General features: G+C 46.4%; 2 protein-coding genes and 2 long non-coding RNA genes across 7 annotated transcripts in view; 3 read left to right on the forward strand and 1 right to left on the reverse strand.

The window, feature by feature from the left end:
- Positions 1–19,329, reverse strand: part of PlexA (plexin A) — a 329,472-nt gene that overhangs the window by 199,869 nt on the left and 110,274 nt on the right. The window lies entirely within an intron of this gene.
- LOC149358717 (uncharacterized) lies at positions 1,085–8,333 on the forward strand. 2 transcript variants are annotated; one of them, XM_089570872.1, is made up of 4 exons: positions 1,085–1,410; positions 4,436–4,558; positions 4,643–4,752; positions 8,175–8,333. In XM_089570872.1, the coding sequence occupies exons 1-4, from the start codon at positions 1,222–1,224 to the stop codon at positions 8,197–8,199; spliced, it is 447 nt and encodes a 148-aa protein (XP_089426998.1). In that variant the 5' UTR covers positions 1,085–1,221; the 3' UTR covers positions 8,200–8,333. The 2 variants fall into 2 exon arrangements, with proteins under 2 accessions (XP_089426998.1, XP_089426997.1); XM_089570871.1 differs by lacking the exon at positions 8,175–8,333 and adding an exon at positions 5,841–8,127 and having other exon boundaries at positions 1,087–1,410.
- LOC149358718 (uncharacterized) lies at positions 8,825–9,645 on the forward strand. The gene is made up of 2 exons (XR_016288725.1): positions 8,825–8,910; positions 9,354–9,645. It is a non-coding gene; the product is annotated as an uncharacterized LOC149358718 (long non-coding RNA).
- LOC149358719 (uncharacterized) lies at positions 10,505–12,724 on the forward strand. Its single transcript, XR_016288238.1, has 2 exons — positions 10,505–10,731; positions 12,487–12,724. It is a non-coding gene; the product is annotated as an uncharacterized LOC149358719 (long non-coding RNA).

The following is a 19,329-nucleotide window of genomic DNA, read 5'->3' on the forward strand; positions in this document are numbered from 1 at the left end:
CAGCAGCAAATACAAGCGATAAATGTTTACACAGTGAACCACAAATCCTATAAATGTAAACAAACCAAATGGCTGACATGGCGGCGCGCGGACACGCGCGGAGCATGGAAATGACTTCCAAAAGGTGAACTGCTCAGTTACGTCTTTAAGTACTTTCGAGCTTAGCGAACATGCAACGCCAACCAGCAAGAAACACGCAACCCAAAATTACCGACGGTCGCGGGGAAGACCCTCCTTCACGCTCGGCCGCTGCGGTTGGCTGCTTTTGAGATCGAGAGTACTAGCTATCCACGACAGCCTCTAGTGTGAACAGATTCACACCAACAGTAACTTTTGTTAGCAGAACTAATTAAATATACTTTCTAGGTTTGGCATTGTGCACATTATTTTTTCGCGTCGCTTGTTTGTGGTGCGTATCTGGTGTCCAGAGTACGCATTCGGTTCGAGATCGAAGGCGAAAGTACCCCTAACTCATTCGATGGTGAATGTCAATCGAACCTAATGACATTACATGTTCCCGTGTAGCAGTCGATTAATGACATTAGGTGCTAGTGTCATGCGACGAGAATTAATTCATGACAATTAATCAATCAATCAATTCATTAATGAGAATTAAAATTAATGACATTAAATTTGGTACTGCTCGAATCGTCTTAGCTTTGCAAGTGTGCCTGCGCAGTTAGAGCCTTAATACACCGATAACACTCACCAAGCGCAACGCACCAACCCATGATTGGCCTTTCGAGATCAAGAAGAACGCAAGCAACGCAAGCAGGAAAGAAAACTCGTGAGAGGCCCTCGCCTGGCCACCCTCGCTGGGAGTCCTAGTCCTCTCAGTAAAGACTCAAACAAATCCCATAATTGTCTATCAATTTTAGAACTTTTAAGTTGTTCTGACACCTATGAAGAAATTTGTAAAATGTTTGTGCAGTTTTAGTGTATTAAACTGCGCAGTTGTGTTTTGTTTTCTTCCCTATAGATGGCAGAAACATCGGCTTAGGCCTAATAGTTTGAAGTTTTTTTAAACTGCTAATATTCTTTGCATGCTGTGTGTGAGAAGTTTCGCGACTGCCTCTTGTTCTGCTACGGTCACGTGATGTTGTTTTCTTCTTGGTGCCGTCGCCGCTTCAACAGATTGCTGCATCTGTCAGAGCCTGCTGTTTGGAAGTGCGTGCGACCGAAACGTTGCGTGCGACCGTGTGTGTACGCTTCTGCCCCGCGATGCCGCGTTGCCTAGTTAACGTACCACACTTTGGTGTGGTCGGCGCGCGAACGACGTTCGCTACGAGCCTATACGCTTCAGGGCACGGTGGAATTCTTCAGGGCGACACCCTCAGCGCTCTCAAAGACGCAGTGCGCGCGTGCCCGGTTCTTGGCGGCAAATTGGACCTGGCGTCATGCTCGTTCCAGGCAAGTGCACGTGTGTTCCTTTGCTTGTTTTCAGCTGCGTTTGATAAGGTGGCGGTGTATGGAGTTTAACGTCCCAAAGCGACCGAGTTTTTGTGAGACTCCATAGTGAAGGGCCGCGGACAATTTCGACCACCTGTGGTTCATTTAACGCGCACTGACATCGCACAATACACGAGCCTCTAGCATTTCGCCTCCATCGAAATGCGACCGCCGCGGCAGAGATCGAGCTCGCGTCTTGTGGGTCAACAGCCGAGTGCAACACTGAGCCATCGCGGTGGCAGCCGATAAGGTAGCGTTACGCGGAAATACTGCCAACTGAGGCTTTTCGGCAAATGTTCGAATCCGGATGGTGTTCACATCGCTAAGAGAGGCATGGCATATTCATGCACGTGAGGACCAGAGCTATACAATTTGCAGTGGAATATATGGTTCGCGCCTGGTTCGCGTCGTGTTCCGCTTGGTAACCGTGCGGGCCGAGCTGTAGCTTTTACATTTGTTTGTGTAAGAGCACATGGCACATTTTGTTCTCTTCCTTTGTGTTCTTTTGCGCTATTCATGTGTAAGGATTACATGCAGCAGTTTTTATTTTTACTATGGCCTTACGAGAACAGGCACTGCTGAACTGTGCTATTATTTCTGGCGATGGTTGAAATAAACAGTAACTGGAGGGGCGCTAAACGTCTCGTTTTTCACAGTCGCGTTTCGGGCTTCGCGGCCGAAACCTATGTGCATGAACCTCAGGGCGACGGCGGCCAGCTACGATACGATGCGTTGCTGTCGAAGCGTTTTGTTCATGTCTCTTGTCTTGTAGCTTATTTTCTGAGTCTTCCAAAATTTCCCTATTCGCCTGGAGATAGTACCCATACGCAGTTTGACTAGCCAGGCAGTCACCCTCTGACTGTACACGTTAACCATTTGCCATACTGCTGCTCCCCTTTGTCTGGCTTTGCCTTAGCAGTCGCGCCGTGCAACCTAGCTGTCATCGCCGCTGCCTTGCACAGTCCTCAATGGACATAATATTCGATTTGCCGCGGCTTTGAAGTATAACCGAGGAAAAAAAAGAAAATATAACTATGTTTGTCAGTAACAAAAGGCTGAAACACTTCTAGAAGTGTGTGATGAGAGGCTAGTTGGTAAGACATACTGAAGATACAAAACTACGCAGGAAACAGGACACAGAAAAGAAGCAGACAGGACGAGCGTAGACTAACAACTGATTTATTGGTCGAAAACAACCTTCCTTCAAGAGCAACGCATGCGCAACCAAACTTAACGCCCAAAGCAAAAGTACACAATCTTATCAACCTAAAAAGTCAAGTTCCTTCTTATACAAGTGAATTGATGCCTCGCTAACACATTTTTCCGCACCGTATCTAGCAATTTGCCAGGCTTCAAAGATCTCGCGTGCCTTCTTGTCCTTCGCGCAGCCTATAATCTTCGTTTGCTTGAAAAGCGGCGTACAAAATACTTGTTTCTTCTTGTCATTGATCTTACAAGACTGGCAGTGCCTTGCTAAATGCTGCCCACCGTGCTGGCTCAAAGAGTTATTATGCTCCTGAAGGCGTTTATTAATGCAGCGCCCCGTCTGCCCTACATATACGGAACCACAGCTGAATGGGATCTCGTAGATAACTCCCATCTTACAGGCTACAAACTTAGGTCTGTGGTTGACTCCGCACCCTACTTTCTTTTGCAGGTTATTGTTAGTTAATCGGCATAAACGAGACAGTTTACATGGGGCGGAAAAGAACACGTTGACACCAAATTTCCCTCCCACCTTCTTCAAACCGTGCGAAGTCTTGTGCACATAAGGAAGGACTTCAAACTTCTTCCTCTCACTTTCAGTGAGTTCTTGTTGGTTTTGCTTCAACCGTAGGGTTTTACTCTGCGGGTTTTCCTCCTTCTCTTCTGAAAGCTGTTGCAGAATCTTTGCTGAAAACCCTACGGTTGAAGCAAAACCAACAAGAACTCACTGAAAGTGAGAGGAAGAAGTTTGAAGTCCTTCCTTATGTGCACAAGACTTCGCACGGTTTGAAGAAGGTGGGAGGGAAATTTGGTGTTAACGTGTTCTTTTCCGCCCCATGTAAACTGTCTCGTTTATGCCGATTAACTAACAATAACCTGCAAAAGAAAGTAGGGTGCGGAGTCAACCACAGACCTAAGTTTGTAGCCTGTAAGATGGGAGTTATCTACGAGATCCCATTCAGCTGTGGTTCCGTATATGTAGGGCAGACGGGGCGCTGCATTAATAAACGCCTTCAGGAGCATAATAACTCTTTGAGCCAGCACGGTGGGCAGCATTTAGCAAGGCTCTGCCAGTCTTGTAAGATCAATGACAAGAAGAAACAAGTATTTTGTACGCCGCTTTTCAAGCAAACGAAGATTATAGGCTGCGCGAAGGACAAGAAGGCACGCGAGATCTTTGAAGCCTGGCAAATTGCTAGATACGGTGCGGAAAAATGTGTTAGCGAGGCATCAATTCACTTGTATAAGAAGGAACTTGACTTTTTAGGTTGATAAGATTGTGTACTTTTGCTTTGGGCGTTAAGTTTGGTTGCGCATGCGTTGCTCTTGAAGGAAGGTTGTTTTCGACCAATAAATCAGTTGTTAGTCTACGCTCGTCCTGTCTGCTTCTTTTCTGTGTCCTGTTTCCTGCGTAGTTTTGTGTCTTCAGTCTGAAACACTTCTTGTGGGGCTACGTGCTAGCACACACAAGAGCGAAAGGCATTTCATGCCCAGTACAAGCACTTCATCCACTTTGCTGATTTTTGTAGTGGTCGGTGGAGGATCGCTCACCATGCAAATGCATATTAGTGATTTTGCTCATATCAGAATAAATTTAGTGTACATTACTGGTCTGTTTTCTAATCCGTGTGCATAGCTCTGCTGTTGCACATTTACTTTGTTTTGCTGTACTAGGCAACGGAGGCAGTGACGGCGGTCCTTGCCGCACCAACTTGTCTTGCATGGAGTTTCTTGAGACTCGTGCACAGTATAAAAACCAATTGTTATTTGCCGTTTCCAGATTTTGGACAAGACGTTTGATGAATACGTCAACCTTTCTGCTGAGGACAGTATCCCAGATTTGTCCAAAATTCAGCTACGTGCACATGGTAGTGAGCAGCAGTGTGCATCGACATCTTCAGAGGTATTTGGATTCAGTAGTCGTGCAGTCAGTGAAATCACAACTCAGTTTCGAATTCATGAATGAGCTGTTGGCTTTTTCTTGCAGCACACTGTGTCTGACAGGACTCTGGCCAGTGGCGGAGATGACCACGAAAACAGGACTGTGGCCAGTGGCAGAGATGACCACGAAAATGGCCTTGATGTGTCCTTCAATCTGTAAGTGCATAGAGCGGTACAGTATGATCTCAATAATGAGCCTCACAGGATCGCAAATTAATATTTGTTTTGCCTGTTAACCATGTAGTAAAGAAAAATTTATTTAGTGTAAAAACAGAGAAGTCGGCCTGATGGTGCATATCTATATATCAACCTGCTACTCTGTGCTGGAGCGTGGAAGAGGAAAAGAGGGTTCAGAAACAAATGAACAATACACTGTAGCATGGAAACTGAAACCACACCTATCCGTTATGGCTAACGACATTTGCCTGCTGCTCACTTTATCGGTGCTTGCAGTGTGCACTTTTCAACTAGCAGTCATGGCGGTGCTGATGTCAGGATAATGCTTATTGCTCACTGGTGTGTTCGCTGCTTCCATGCTTATATTGCCGCCGTTTCAAATAAAACTTCTCTACACATCAGATTTTAAAATTCATACACAGTACACTTGTGGTACGAAATTTTATGAATTCGAATCATATCGAAATTTGTTACAGACGTGATTGTATCACCGAGATTCTGCTTGGATGTAATTCTGCTTTCCTCATCATAACACTGGCTTTGAACATTAAGATTCTTAAAGTCCAAGCGTCATAAATATTCTGAAGCACAACACGCTTCACATAGGCATCCACTATGGCCTTTTGTTGCATTTAGAATAGAGGCTAACTTCAGAATACTATCCAACAAATCCATGAGAATGTTCATTACTGATCTTATGCATTTCAGTTCCTCCTAATTTATATACTAGACTAGTTCTGGAACCTTGACAGTGAATTTAGTGCTGGAATTGGCTGGCAGAGACATGCCACTCAATCTTACACAGAAGGCGTACAATTAGGGTGCAGTAGTACAGCGGGAGACAATTTCTGAGACGGAGGAGCTTAAGAGTTCAGATAAAGCAGTTCCTTCTTCAAGAGTGATCGAAGGCATGCTGACGGAGGTCTCTCCTCTTGTGTTAATGATGAAAGCTCTATAGATGTTCTGGTTGTTTTCTCTTGATATCTTCTTAAGATACATGTCTGATGAAGCGTCAGTCTGCAGTTTTTATAGCATTTGCAGTGTATAGAAAGATTGCTCCTCCCCAGGCAAAAAGCCTCCCCAGATGAACTGCAAATGCAGGAAAGGATGTCGCTGACTTCCCGCCATAGGATTACCGAGCTTTCAACAAGTACTGTTCAAGAGGCAAAGGAGAAATACCCTTACTTAAGGAACTTTGAAAAGCTAAGTCAACTCTTCCTACTATATTTGAGAGACAGCATTTACATTATTTTAGGCTACTTCTTAGGTGAGGCAGCATTTGTTGAAAAAGTACTATAGGTTCTGTGACTGGTCGAAAAACAAATTTTTAATGCACACTAAATGCGAGTGATTGAGTAAAACTTGAAAAAATGGAAGAAAAAATGCCAATTTTCGAAGCTGAATTTTCTGCACAGTAGCACCTCACTGTACGCACTATAAAATTTTGTCTAAATGAGCTGTTTGGGAATCAACCATCCACATCGTGGCAATGTCTTTGTAGCAAGCAACTGCTGACATCAGTCATGTGTCGGCTACTCCTGATTCCAACGTTATCTGTGTTGTGAAAAAAAACTGGTCGCAGTTTGGTAATGTGCACACTGAGCTGCTCTACGGGGGGAATGCATACAAAGCGTTGTGTACCTGTATGCTCTCGAGCCTTAATGCAAGAAAAGGTGCATGAGCATACATTTTTTTTACCCAGCGATGATGTCATAGTGATGCAACAATTTTGTTACTGCTGTAGTTAGACTCTAGTGACTACACTTATACTAGCAGTTCGTGCATTTAGCTGTTGTGTGTTTCTTAAGCCAGGGCTCACTGCTTACCTCCAGCGGGGGATGCACTATGGGTAATTTATGCTGATGTCGCACATTCAGGCGACTAAGTAGTAATCACTGGGCAGGGACTAACAACATATAAAGCAAGAACCATGCAGGTGGTAATCAGGTTGTAAGCTTGGACAGTAACAGGGGGGGGGGGGAGGGGGTTAGCCCATGAAGGAAGACACACCCTACACACCTTAGCGTGGCAACGTTTTAAGATGCAAAACCAAGTGAAACAAAACGAAGCATATCAATGAAAGCAGCTCGAACTACCACGCTGTTTTGACTTTGCCTAGCCGAAGAAATGATTGCTATTTTTTAATGTGAAAGCATTTATTTCTTGGATCATGACTCGGTGTTCTGTGCATCGAGTGTGTGAACAGAAAGTGTGCACTCCTAGTTGGAGAGCAACATGGGTCACACCCTATGGGTGCTTGTGGCAAGAAGAGCCACTTGCCAATGCATTGGCGCTTCGCGTAAACGCTGCCCCACTGTGCTGGAAGTGGCATGAGCACTCACCGGCGTCTGTGAACGTTCAGCAGAGAATGACTAATTCTGCATTTAGTATGGGGATTGGCCCATGGAGGAGCTCTGAATGGTGTGCGGTTTGGTGGCCACTGTGAACTAAATTGCACAAACGCACCAACAGAAACAGCAGTAGTGCACATTGCTTTCGCATTTCTCCACTAAAGCAGACTTCAGTGCCCCCGGTATACTCTTTTGATTATGAGATTGAACCTTCTTAAGCAAGTCAAGTCTTTGAAGTACAAGGTAGTGGAGGGCTCCGAATTAATTTAGGTCATCTGGGATTCTTTAACATAATTCACATCCCATAGCAGACGGACGTTTCTTCATTTCGCTTCTATTGAAATACAATCACAGTGGCCAAGGTCGAACTGCCGACCTTGGAATCTGCGGCCGAACGTTAGTCACTGAACCGTCATACCTGGTAGATTGATGCCATGCTTTGCGTCAACTGCATTCTATGCATTGTTACTAACTTTTCCTGAAAACGATTTGCAGCACTTTTGCTCTGATGTCAACAAAATTCTTTACTTATTTCTGATTTTCAAGATAAGTTTGTTGAATGAAAATGTGCTTTATCGTTTTTTTCCCCCAATGTTGCATTCTTCTGGGGAAGAAAACAAAAAATAGCTGTTTTCTAACTTCCAAAATTTCTTGAGATTTCACATCTCTTCTGTGCACTCATGTTCTGTTGTACTACAAGAAAACTCAGCTACTGCTTCCAAAAAATTGATGTGGTGAAAAAGTTAGTGCTCAAATGCATTTGGGCAGAAGACCCATTAGTTGTGCCACGAAGGCTGTGCTTGTGCCAAGGTTAAACTGTCAGCACCATAACTTTTGGTTTTCTTTCGTGTGTGACTCGAAATTTTCAGGCTCAAGTACACCTTCAGAAATAAGGTGGTGTTAGTATTTTGTGAGGTCAGAGTGCTCATTTGAACTGTGCATTCGTCAGTTCCTTGCCTTATATTCAGTAGATGCCATGATAAAGTAAAATCACTGCTTTGTATGCGTTGCTGTTTTGTTGTAAAGCACTTTTACATACTTTTTTTTCAGTTTTGCAGTGACTTTCAGAGATTGACGAAGGTCAGCCCTTCAGCTTGCGTAGAAGAGGGGATTGACAAGATTATAAAATCAGCCCAAATGCAACTCATTCCTTGCGAAGCAAGCATAATGGATTCTCTCCGACGTGCTGGAGAAATGGCACCAGAGAGGCTGCGAATGCGATGTGAGTAGTGTTACAAAGGCTTTATTGCTATATTTCAGACCTACACTCTGTGTCAAATTATTTTTGCAGGGTTTCATCTTATAGGCATAGCATTAGACTTAATCTGTGTTTAAAGGTTTGGTTCTTTCGAGGTTTGCAACTCGTATCTGGTCCTGCATGGAAAGAATTTGATGGCATGTTGCTTAGTGTGCGGAATAGAAAACTGTTGTAATATAGCACAATTATATGTGTAAATAAGGAATGTTTTTAGCTGTGTCAAGCACTAGACAATATTTGAAGACCCGTTGGAATGGCCGTCAAGATAGAGCAGACTTAAATAAGATAATGTTAACCTAGCAGCAATGTTTCATTACTTGTGGGCACAGAAGATTACAAACAACTCACTTTCTAAACAGCCTTTGTCATATAATTAGGGAACTTTAAGAAGATACTAAAAAAGTGCATTCAAACATTCCCTATAAATGTTTTGCTTTTGCAGACATCCTAACAGTCGCAGTTGTGCGGATACTGTCTGCAAGTGTTAAAGAGATGAATGGGCTCTCAGCTTTTTTTGTGCGAGAGAAGGTAAGTTTCTTAATTTTGTGCTGCTAGAATGCGTGTGTACTATACTAATTTGCTTTGCTGAAAACATTGGTCTAAGACGTTGCTGAGCTTTAATCTGATACATTAAACAGGAGAAGCCTAATATCAACGTAATTACTTTAGTGTAATGGTTTAAATTTTGTTAGCAAATGTGTTATAAATAAATAAAGGTAATAAAGTTGTCATCTAAGAATTGTGAGTGCTGCTGGCTATGGTCCAAAAGTTAACATTGCGTATAAACGAAAATTGCATGTGTAAATATGAGACAAGCCATTTTGTACTGTTAACATTCTTTGTATTGTATTGAAAAAATGTATAATGTACAGACAACTTTATGAAGGGGGTGACTTAAGCATGGAGAGATGGGATTGAATTAATCCCTCATGGGCTGTTTCTAATAATGAAATATTTTCTTGCCACAACAGGACTTGAGCGTTCCGGCAACGCCATGTATAATTTTCACTGGACAGCAGATTGAAGAAGCAGACATTCTTCATATTAAGGTGGATCGGGAGAAACTTCATGGTCAAAAGCGCAGAGGAGGGGCTGGCGGCTGTTTTATCGGCCAACTGGCTCTTCAGTGTCCAGTACGAACGCAAGCTATGCAACACGCTTGTAGTGTTAGAGCGCCTTTTTCTTGGCCTCACACTAAGCACACCAAGAGTAGTGGCTACTAAGTTTCTCAATAAAGTCACAAAAAGTGTGTAGTTAAGTATAGTCAGGGTGATGTGTATTTTTCTGTGATATGCAGACGCATTGTGTGAAGTGTTTTATTAGTGTTTTTAATAAATTTGCTCTGCTATGCCAAAACTATAGCCTCATATGCACTCACTCATGTGCACTCTGATATGCATATATACAAGGCTCCGTGTGCCGCACATGCCTCAAATGAGGAAAATGTGGCCCTGCTGTATGATGGGTTATCTGCCTGTGTTGTCAAGGAAGTGTATGTTACTATTGAAGTGGTCAGCATTGTTTTCCGTAATGAATTTTTCCTTGCAGGCATGTCTGGATGGTGACCAAGCATATCCGGCACATGCATGTGTGCATGGAGGTGCCCTCGATTGGCATGCATGTGATCCAAAAAACTGGGTAGCTATAGAACATTATACAATGTGTTGCCAGCAGTGGCCTGTCAACCAGCATTGTCTGCAGATTCGATCATTCTACATATATGGACGCATTTGCTGTCTTGCATCAATCCTAGCCTATTGCTTGTTTGGTGAATCAATGCGGAGCACCCTTCCAACACCCATTTTGAAGGGTGTTATGGTTAAAATAGCACCCTTTAGTAAGGGTGCAACCTTTACACCCTTCAAAATTTCATGCTGTGCACCCTTTCTTAAGGGTGCTGATGTCTGCACCCTATCTCAGCACCCTTTTTCGAGCACCCATTTGGGTGCAAAGGGTGTTCGTCTGGGGACAAACTGATTTGCACCCTTAAGGGTGAGAAATTGTTTAGTGTGTACGCAGCATACAAGTGTTGGCTGCTGCCGTTTCGCCGCGCCGACATGGCGATGTGTGTGTGACGCACCAGTTTTCTCGACATCGTCGGCCCCTCGTTCTTTCTCTGTATTGCAAGAATACTAAAGACCGGATTATCATCGTCGTGTGTTCTGGTAAGCAGTATTAAACTCTCCTTTGATGCCATAGACGCGCATGCACTTAACGCCGCTCCCTTTTCAGTGTGCGTAGACTTGCTGTGAACCACGGGTGCGCCGAGATGAAAGGCTTAACGAGAACAGCAAAACAGCAAAGGCTTCATTGTGGTCCGGTGGAGCCAACTCACACAGCAGGCATGAAGTAAGTATCTGAGAAATTTGTTGTTGCCTGCGACTGAAAAAAAGAGTGTGGCACTGCAGTCGTGGCTGTTACGCTAACATGTACAGCTGGAAGTACGGTCAGTTCTTCTAGGGACCAAATTTTCTTCATGCGTTCACGCCCCATGAATGTGGAAAAGCTGTACAGGCAATGACAGGTGAAAATGCACAGCCTTGGGGTCTGTGAATTTTTGTCACGTTATTACGAACAGTGCTGAGAACCGTGCCCTAATCGATTGCTTCCTTTCCTGTGTTTTAAGAGGGCCTTGTTATGCAAACAATGCAAGCGATTTTATTCTTTTCAGTCATAGCACAGGACATGGCGACGCCTTAGCGCTCACGGAGATTAGCTAAACTGTTACATTTTCCGAGTTGGTGGCATCTTAACGTTGCAGCGATTTTCGGCAGCGGACATGAGGTTTCAACCATACTGAACGCTGCCTTTTCTGGATGGTTAGGTGTCTAGTTCCAAAATGTGGTATCTTGTAAGCTCTTCGCATTTGAAAAATGTTAAAAGAAGTTTCCACTTCGCGTGCAGTTTCCGAACACATTCCATTATATGAAACTCGTGGAGGCAAGCGTTCCGGTTCAGACTGCTGATCCCAGGAAGGCAGCGAAAGAAAAAGAATAAAGCTTACGCCAGTGTACGAGAACCCCTGCTCGTGCTGGACGTAGTACATTTGCGAAAGCCAAGCATTTCCCAGAAAAACTGAAGCAGCACAAAGCGGATGCCAAACAAATGAACAAGGAAGGAAGCGCGGGTTGACAAGACTGACTTCGAGGGAACTATCCTTGCATCAACTGTCCACGATCAGTGACCCGGCGGATGACTAACAGAAGGCTTAAAAAAGGCAAGCTGTGACTCACTCGCAGTCACACCTGCTGAAAGAACCAAGAAGATTCCCAAACATGTTTTTTTTTTTTTCTGGTTGGCGTTCTTTCCCGAAAGTATATTCCTTACCCAGCCAGATAGACCTGTCTAGAATGTTTTCTTTTGAACCCTGACCACGAATGTGAGGGCAAAGCTTAACAGAAGACAGGTGGCGGCGGGAGGGTGGGTCTGGTGGTAGCTTTCTATTCCTAACAATGCCTGCTATGTCAGTCACCCTTGCCCTGCCTTTGGCCTATACACAGAATGAGGACGTCCTGAAAATGCGTATCTGCGGGCTCTCCCATCAAGGAAATTGCATGTAAGCTTCCGCTGCGTGTATGCAAAGCGCTGTCTTTTGTTTGCATGTTTTGATTTCAGTAATTGGTTCTGATATGGTGCCTGAAAAGCATGAGGAACCTCTGACAAGTAAAAAAAAATTATATCTCGAGGCCTCTTTCGGTGCAGGAACGCAGCCAAAGGCAGCGCGAATGCGCAAGTGCCTCAGTAAGACCATTTTATTTTTTTTCAGTTTTATGCTTTGCGGAAAAAATGTTCCCTGTCGATGCTGCTTCCCATTCGCCGTATTGCCTTAACGTTTACGAAAGCGGCTCTCTGGAATTTGTGATTCCCTGAAAACCGCGTTTAGCCGCTGTCATCCGACAGGGTACAGGTATGTATTAGCTAGTTGATTACCTACTATGTTCTGCTAGCTAATCTTTTGTCATGAAAAACGTTTAAACTTCAATAATACCTACTTTATTGAAAACTGCACTCTGAACGGTTGACTTCTACACTTGAAGCACGTCATACTTCAAGCTTAGAGGTGCAATTCCACTGATGCATTTGTTTTTCTAATCTTTCTTTCAGAAGGAGCCTGTATGTTGACAGCGAAGCATTTCAAGGTTCCCTCATTGCTTTCAAGTGTGGCATCTCTATTTTCATTCCTTTGGGTATTTAAATTATGTACCCAAAGACAGCGTGGGTTAAGGCACTCTTCTTTTCTACAGGGGCCAAGACGTTGGTTCTCTGTAACCGTCGAAAGCAAGCTGCCGAACACATGTCTCAAATGTTTTGTACCCAATAAAATATTGTTTGAAATAAATCACTGTAAGTTCATCGACGCATTTATCCTGGAATATCAAGCTCTAAAATGAGCCTTCCATACGAATACTTTATTTCAAATCGGCTTCCGCATCAAGTGAAGTAATATACTCATCTGGGAATCATAAATGTAACCCTATAGTAAGAAAAATTTCTCCAAAAATTTCCTGTCAAAACTATTTAAAAGGAACAGGCACGTACTCCTGAAATGTACTATAAAAGTAGCTGCAAAGGAGTATATAATACTTCTATTAATTGCCATGCTAACTCCTTTGTGATCACAACTTTACTCCTAAATAAACTCCCGTCTGCAGAGCGGTAACACTTTACCCCTTCTAGCACTCCGAAAGTATCCCTTCAAGCAGAGGAGTAGACGATATACTCCTATTCTGAGGAGTATAAAAACCCCTTTTCGGGAGTGCGCTACGCGATGAGCCATTTACTCCTATCCGGGTGTTTTTCGGTTTGCAGTGTACCCTTAAGGCGGAGCTTATACGTGTCACCTCAAATTTTTAATCCCACTTCCGCCATCGCAATGCAACGACGGTGACCTCGTTGAAAGAGACAATTGCACGCACCGCGCTCCCCACCTTTCACCACCAAAGTCGAAGTATTTATTCAGACAACGCAGTTACAGTCGCCTATCGTCAACGACAATACCGGAAGGAATCCACTGAGATCATTGAAGGATTTATGCGCCACTCCCATAAGAGGCGGAACGGGGGGGGGATAAGCCTTTCCGCGTCGAGATTGCGGTTCGAGTTGTTTCTAAAGAAAATTTCTCGCTGAAGGGAAGCGACCACCACCGCCCCAGCCACTCTTAAATCCGCTACTGACAGGAATGCCCTTCAACTCTGCAAAGACGCGGCGAGGCCCGCGACTGAGAATTAAATTCGCGCGTGAAGGCGAGGGTACACACCGCCACTGAGAATCGGGCTACGCGCCGATCAGCGCGCAGCGCTCCATTGCGCGGCTCTGCGCGTGATGAGAGAATGTACGGACGAGAAGAACCATAAGAGCGCCAAGACCAGCGCGCAGCTACACGCGTAGATAAGAAACGAGAGAACGCCGAAGATCCCTGGCGCGCATACGCGCAGGAGGAGAGAACAGTGTATAACGGTGCCAGCCCGCAGCGAAAGTAGGACGGCACGACGTGGAACGGGCGGCCCCGCATGGAGGGGAAGCCCCACCGGCGCGTAAGGGCAGCGCGCGCTATTGCTCGCAAGGGCGGCCGAAGCGAATCCGTCGCGTCCGCAGCCGCGCAACGAAGGCCGCGAGAAAAAGAAAAGAACGAGCGGAGCGTGCCTGCATATCGAAGGGGCTCAAGCGCTGGCAGCGCGCACCAAGCTCTCCAGCTCCCCGCGGTGAATGCGGCAAAGCCGAACCAGGGAGCTAGGAGCCGCAGGCACCTATTTTTTTTAGGCACCTAAAGGCGCAACCCTCTTGTCCCACGACTAACACCCTCGGGCAGCTTTCATCAACACTTTAAAGATGTTCGTCAACACCCTCATGGAGTTCGTGGGACATAACAATGGTGTCCGGGGGTCGTAACGCGGTATGCTACTCTGCTTCCGCGGCGCTGAGCTTAATTTAATCAAACACACAGCTTCCCGAGTCTGCCTTCCAAAGAATATCGCACAACTGTGGTTAATATAAGAGAATCATATAGACGAGCAGTTGCTCGCATATGAATACATCACAATGCGCATTCCCTACAAGATGCGTTGAAAGAATCAAGCTGACGACTACAGGTGTCGCCATCCCCGGCCGATTTCGCAACTAACATGAGTGCGTCGAGATCGATTTTTTGGCGCGTATCCCGAAGACAAGGTTATGCCACGATTCACTACAAAACGGTGACGACCAATCCTTTTCGGTGTACATGTCTAAAGTATGAATCAGGTGGCAGAAAAAAAAATTCAAATTCAAATTTATCAGCCATAAATGCGTCCTTTGCTAGCGGGCAAATGTTGACGTACCCGGAGAGAGCTACAAAATGTTTTTTTTTGTTTGTTTTTTAACTCAGAACAGTGATTGGATGTAGCTGTCCTCAATGTCCGTTCAAGCGTTCCCCCTTTAACTGCCAAGCAGCGAATAACGATAACCATTACACGCACTGTCCTTTGTTATGGCAGAACAAGTCGTTCCTATCGCAGCTGGCGCCGGCCCCGCAGAGTTAAAATTTTACGGACGCAAATTATTGAGGAAACCACACAGAACCTACATTATGGAGCGTATAGAGAAGCGATTTTTCTCGTCTAAACTTGACCTGCCAAACCAGCAAAACAAAAATTTAAAAAAAGTTCAATACTTCGGAACCGGTCGGCCATGCATTCTCGTTCGACCCAACGGCCTCGTAAGCACACAGGGACCGCGCGTATCAGCAAACGCAAGTAGCCAGTCGCTGCCATTGAAGTGTGCGCGCGCGGGGGTTTTCTCGTTCTCCACGGCACCGCCGTTATGGGGATGGAGCCCCAAAGCAAAGGCGAAGACGCCAGAGGTCACAAACCATCAGCAACGCTCGATCCCGGACAGAATACACCTCGGGGAGAGAAAAATATCGGGCCACTCCGCCGCCGCTGCAGCTGCAAGGTCTAGAGCGTTTCCGTCGAATGCCAAACAAAGGAGGAAAAAAAAAAAAAAAGGACGCCGCCAGCCGCTCGCATAATCGTCCGAACGAACGGTCATCGGTCGTACGGGGAGAAAAGTACAAAAAGCGGAAAAACAAAACAAAATGGGAAAATACATCGAAGAAAGGGTAGTTGGGACGCAAAGGCTCATCGCTGGAGACGCTTTGTTTTCTCGCCACTGCTTTTTTTCTATCTTTCTTCTTTCTTTCTTCGGCGCGCACGTTATACGAACGGAGAAGAATGCATCGCGGAGCGCCGTTTCGACGCGGAGGGAGTCCTTGGCCCCTTTGAGAAAATGCGCTCCACGCGAGCCCGCCGCACCGGCGGTGGTAACGGCCGCATTCGAAAGAAAAGTGCAAAGGTCGCAGAAATATTTCCCGGCGGCCGTGCCAGAGCCCGCCGAGACTGGAACATCGTACAAACAAACAAGCAAACAGAAAAAAAAAAATGAACCATCGCCGTGAAGAAAGGCCGGTCGCATGCACTTACTGCACACACGTACACACACGGTCTTCCACACAAAGAATTCAGTCCTGTGGAAATGTGCGCGAGCGGGGCGCGCCAGCGAGCAAAGCACGGTCGAATAAATGCCACGCATCCATCGCACGCATGCGACTGGCCTCGGGCAAACGGCGCCACCATTTCCGAGCCCTTTTGCCTTGCAAGGAGAGAACCTATGCGTAACGACTCCCTCAAACGCACATCCTCCCAGCCCCTATGATATCAGTGAAAGAGCCCGCTATTCGTCCACCTCCTCATATATAGCGCTCGAGACAAGCGCATTAGTCGAGGACCATTTCTAGAGATAGGGAAAGAAAGAGAGAACGAGCTTTTTAATGAAAAACAGAGATTTTAGCCGGCCCATTTCTAGCAGTAAAGACGGTCAACCTCTTTGTGTGTGTGTGTGTGGGGGGGGGGGGGGGGGGGGGGGTGCCGCGCATTGCGCTGAAGAACGGCCTCGCAAATCCGACACGGTCGCAACAAGCGGGTCAGGTATTACCGGGTACGACCTGCGCGATTACCAATAACCAGTTTAATAACAGTCTCCTTACTCCCCAAAGGATCCTGATTATGCATTCGCGTGAATATACGGAGCAGAGAAGGCATGCCCGGTGGTATGGTTTTCGGATATAATTCCGCGTTCGGCGGCGTTACTTACCCGGACCCATCTGAAAGAGATGGAGGAAGGAAAGACATAATGGCCCCACGTCGGCCAAGACCAAACCCGGCCAGTCGCCTCAGGGGCGGCATTGTGCGAACGCACACAAATCAAGCGCGCGGAAAAGTAAACAAAGAAAACGGAAATAATATCCCTGCAGCCGCAAGAGCAAACTACCCGCGTGACGTGGCTCCGAATGCTCCGGTGCCTTCGTAGGTGGGCGCAACGTTTCGCACACCGACTACTAGGCGCCCTCCAGTGGGAGGGAGGGAGGGAGGGAGGGGGGGGGGGGGGGGGAGAGAAATGGTGGTTTCTGTTTTATTCACCATTCGCCCATTTATGAAACCAGCGCGCAGCGAGTGGCGATGTTTCGACAGAGGCTGCTGTAGCGAGAAGCTGTTATCTGACTAATGTTATTTTCCCGCTTTTGTGCCGACTCGCCATCATACCACCGAAAAAAAATGCGACATTACAGAGGGCCCACAATCAAACGCGAGCTCTGCGTAGGATTTCAAGGCGGGCCGGTTAGCGCAGTACAGGCTTTTCAAGACCTGCTGCAACACGCGTGCAGCAAGAAGCACTCGTGGAGGACGAGACGGTGAACACCAAAACTCGATCGAGCCCAGCGGCCAGATTATGCAGGTGCGGCAGAATGAGGCGCCACTATACGAGCTGCGCAGCCATCTACTGGTCGCGCCCCAGCAACTGTTCTTTCTCCACTGTGTCCCTGTTTTAAACAGCCCCGAGCGGTTCGACCGAATACCACAGGTGGCGTGACAGTCGATGGACGCAGCTCCTAGTTTGGTAAAGGAGTAAAAAGGGAGTACAGCTGTCCTCTAGCGCATTAAGGTAGTGCTAGAGGACAGGTTACTTCTTTTTACTCCCTTGTAGGCGTAGTCGCGTTTAGAGTACATGCCGACGTACGTGGGCGCAAATGACTAATCGCCGTGTAGTAAGCGCGGGAAGTGCGAATTTTCGCAACAAAACGTCACACATCGGGACTTGACAGGCAGGAGGCCGGTGAGCGTATTCCACAAGGCCGTAAGTCAAAAACATTACCAGAAGCAAGGGCGTCCGCAGAATTTTTTGCAGGGGGGGGGGCCGTTGGTGCCCCGGGGGGGGGGGGGGGGGGGGGGGGGGGGGGGGGGGGGGGGGTATGTTCGTAGCAAAAAGGCGCTATTTGCGGAGTAAATTTATTTATTTATATATAAATAAAAATTAAACAAAATGCACACATGAAAGAAAAATTACAAACAGCAAATTAAAGCGCGGCTAGGAGAGGTACATTGGAGTTTATCAACGAAGAAACAACTAAAATTAATAAAAAATGCAAAAAGATGCTATATCACTTCGTGGAGAAGAGTGCTCAGTCTTCCTGCATACGGGTTCTCGACTCACCCGGATTGATGACCAGCACACAGCACAATATGTTCGCAAACACGCAACTACAGTCACTCAGTCAGTCTTCCTTGAACAGCAACTGTAGGCGCCTCGGATTTTTCTGGGCGAATTGCGTAATTACACGTGTGATAAATTCACTTCTGTGCTTCATTACACGCTCTCCACTCATCATACACATTGATTGGAAAAACTGTTGAACGCGTACGTTGAAAACAAAAGATGACTATATATACAACGAAAACTTATTTACAAGATAAATGCACGCTCGCAGCTTCATACACCTCGCTCCATCTTGCTTGCGCATCCGCACAGTCGAGCAACCCCACACACACTGCTCGCCGCTCGTCGTTTTCTCGTCCGCTGTCTTGGTTGTTCTCAGCTTCGCTGACAACCGGCCACTAAAGGCCGAGTCACACTGCGGAAACAGTCCGCCAACCCGTCCGACAAAACAGTGTTTTCGTCGGGTTGGCGATCCTGTCACACCACGTCAACACGAACAGAGGGTAAACATGTCGCTGTCTCCCGCCAGCCTGTGTTGGCCACATGTGCGCCGCTTGTTCACAAACTCTGTCACACCGGAAAAACCACCTCAATCGCGTTCCCCGGCGCTTCTCTGCCTTCGCTCGCGCGCTCTCCTCCGTGCGTGTGCACAGCCGCGGAAACTGGAGACACCTTGCGCTGTCGTAGCTACTGGCGGTTTTGCAGAATGCCGGACGAACTATGATCGTGCGCGGCGGCTGAGGTGCAGCCTTGCTCGATTCTGACTCGGCCGACCAGCCGCCACCGCAGAGAAACCGCGCTGGATGATCGACTGGCTGAGAAGGGCGCCTGAGAAAGGCGTTTTCGAAAACTTCATGCGAAAGAATTAAACACGGACTACATGCGTCTACTTTCTGTGCCCTGTGTCTACTTCTACACATTTTGTGTTTTGCGCTGCTGTTCCACAATGCATTATCAACCCGGCCGGTCACTACAAATCACGCCACAATCTCGGCAGATTCATCGAGTTTGTTCCACGCTCTGAGAGTACTAAAAAAAAAAGATATAATTGTACGCATCATTCTTGCAATCAAATGGGAACCCAGTAAAGTTATTCTGATTGCTATCTCAACGAAAAAAATGCAGCACTGCTTTCTTCTTCATCTCAAGTTCAAAAATAGCAGGACAGGTAACTGGTAACTCGCGCTCACCTGTGAAATACAGTCCCAACTAGCGATCTCTTGAAACACAGATTCCTTCAGATCACACCGTTGTTATTTTGGGTCTGTTATATTCCATGGAAAACGCCTCTCTCCAATCATCGCGATCAGGTCACTTTCCTGGCGGCACGAGTACGACGGCAGCATGTTCACGCGAGCAACTGGCACGCTCGTATGCCGGCTCCTGCTCGGGTGGTTCTCGCGCACAAAGCCGTCAAGA

The sequence above is a fragment of the Amblyomma mixtum genome, chromosome 2, assembly GCF_055824585.1.
Source record: "Amblyomma mixtum isolate Tamu chromosome 2, ASM5582458v1, whole genome shotgun sequence".
NCBI classification, from domain to species: domain Eukaryota; kingdom Metazoa; phylum Arthropoda; class Arachnida; order Ixodida; family Ixodidae; genus Amblyomma; species Amblyomma mixtum.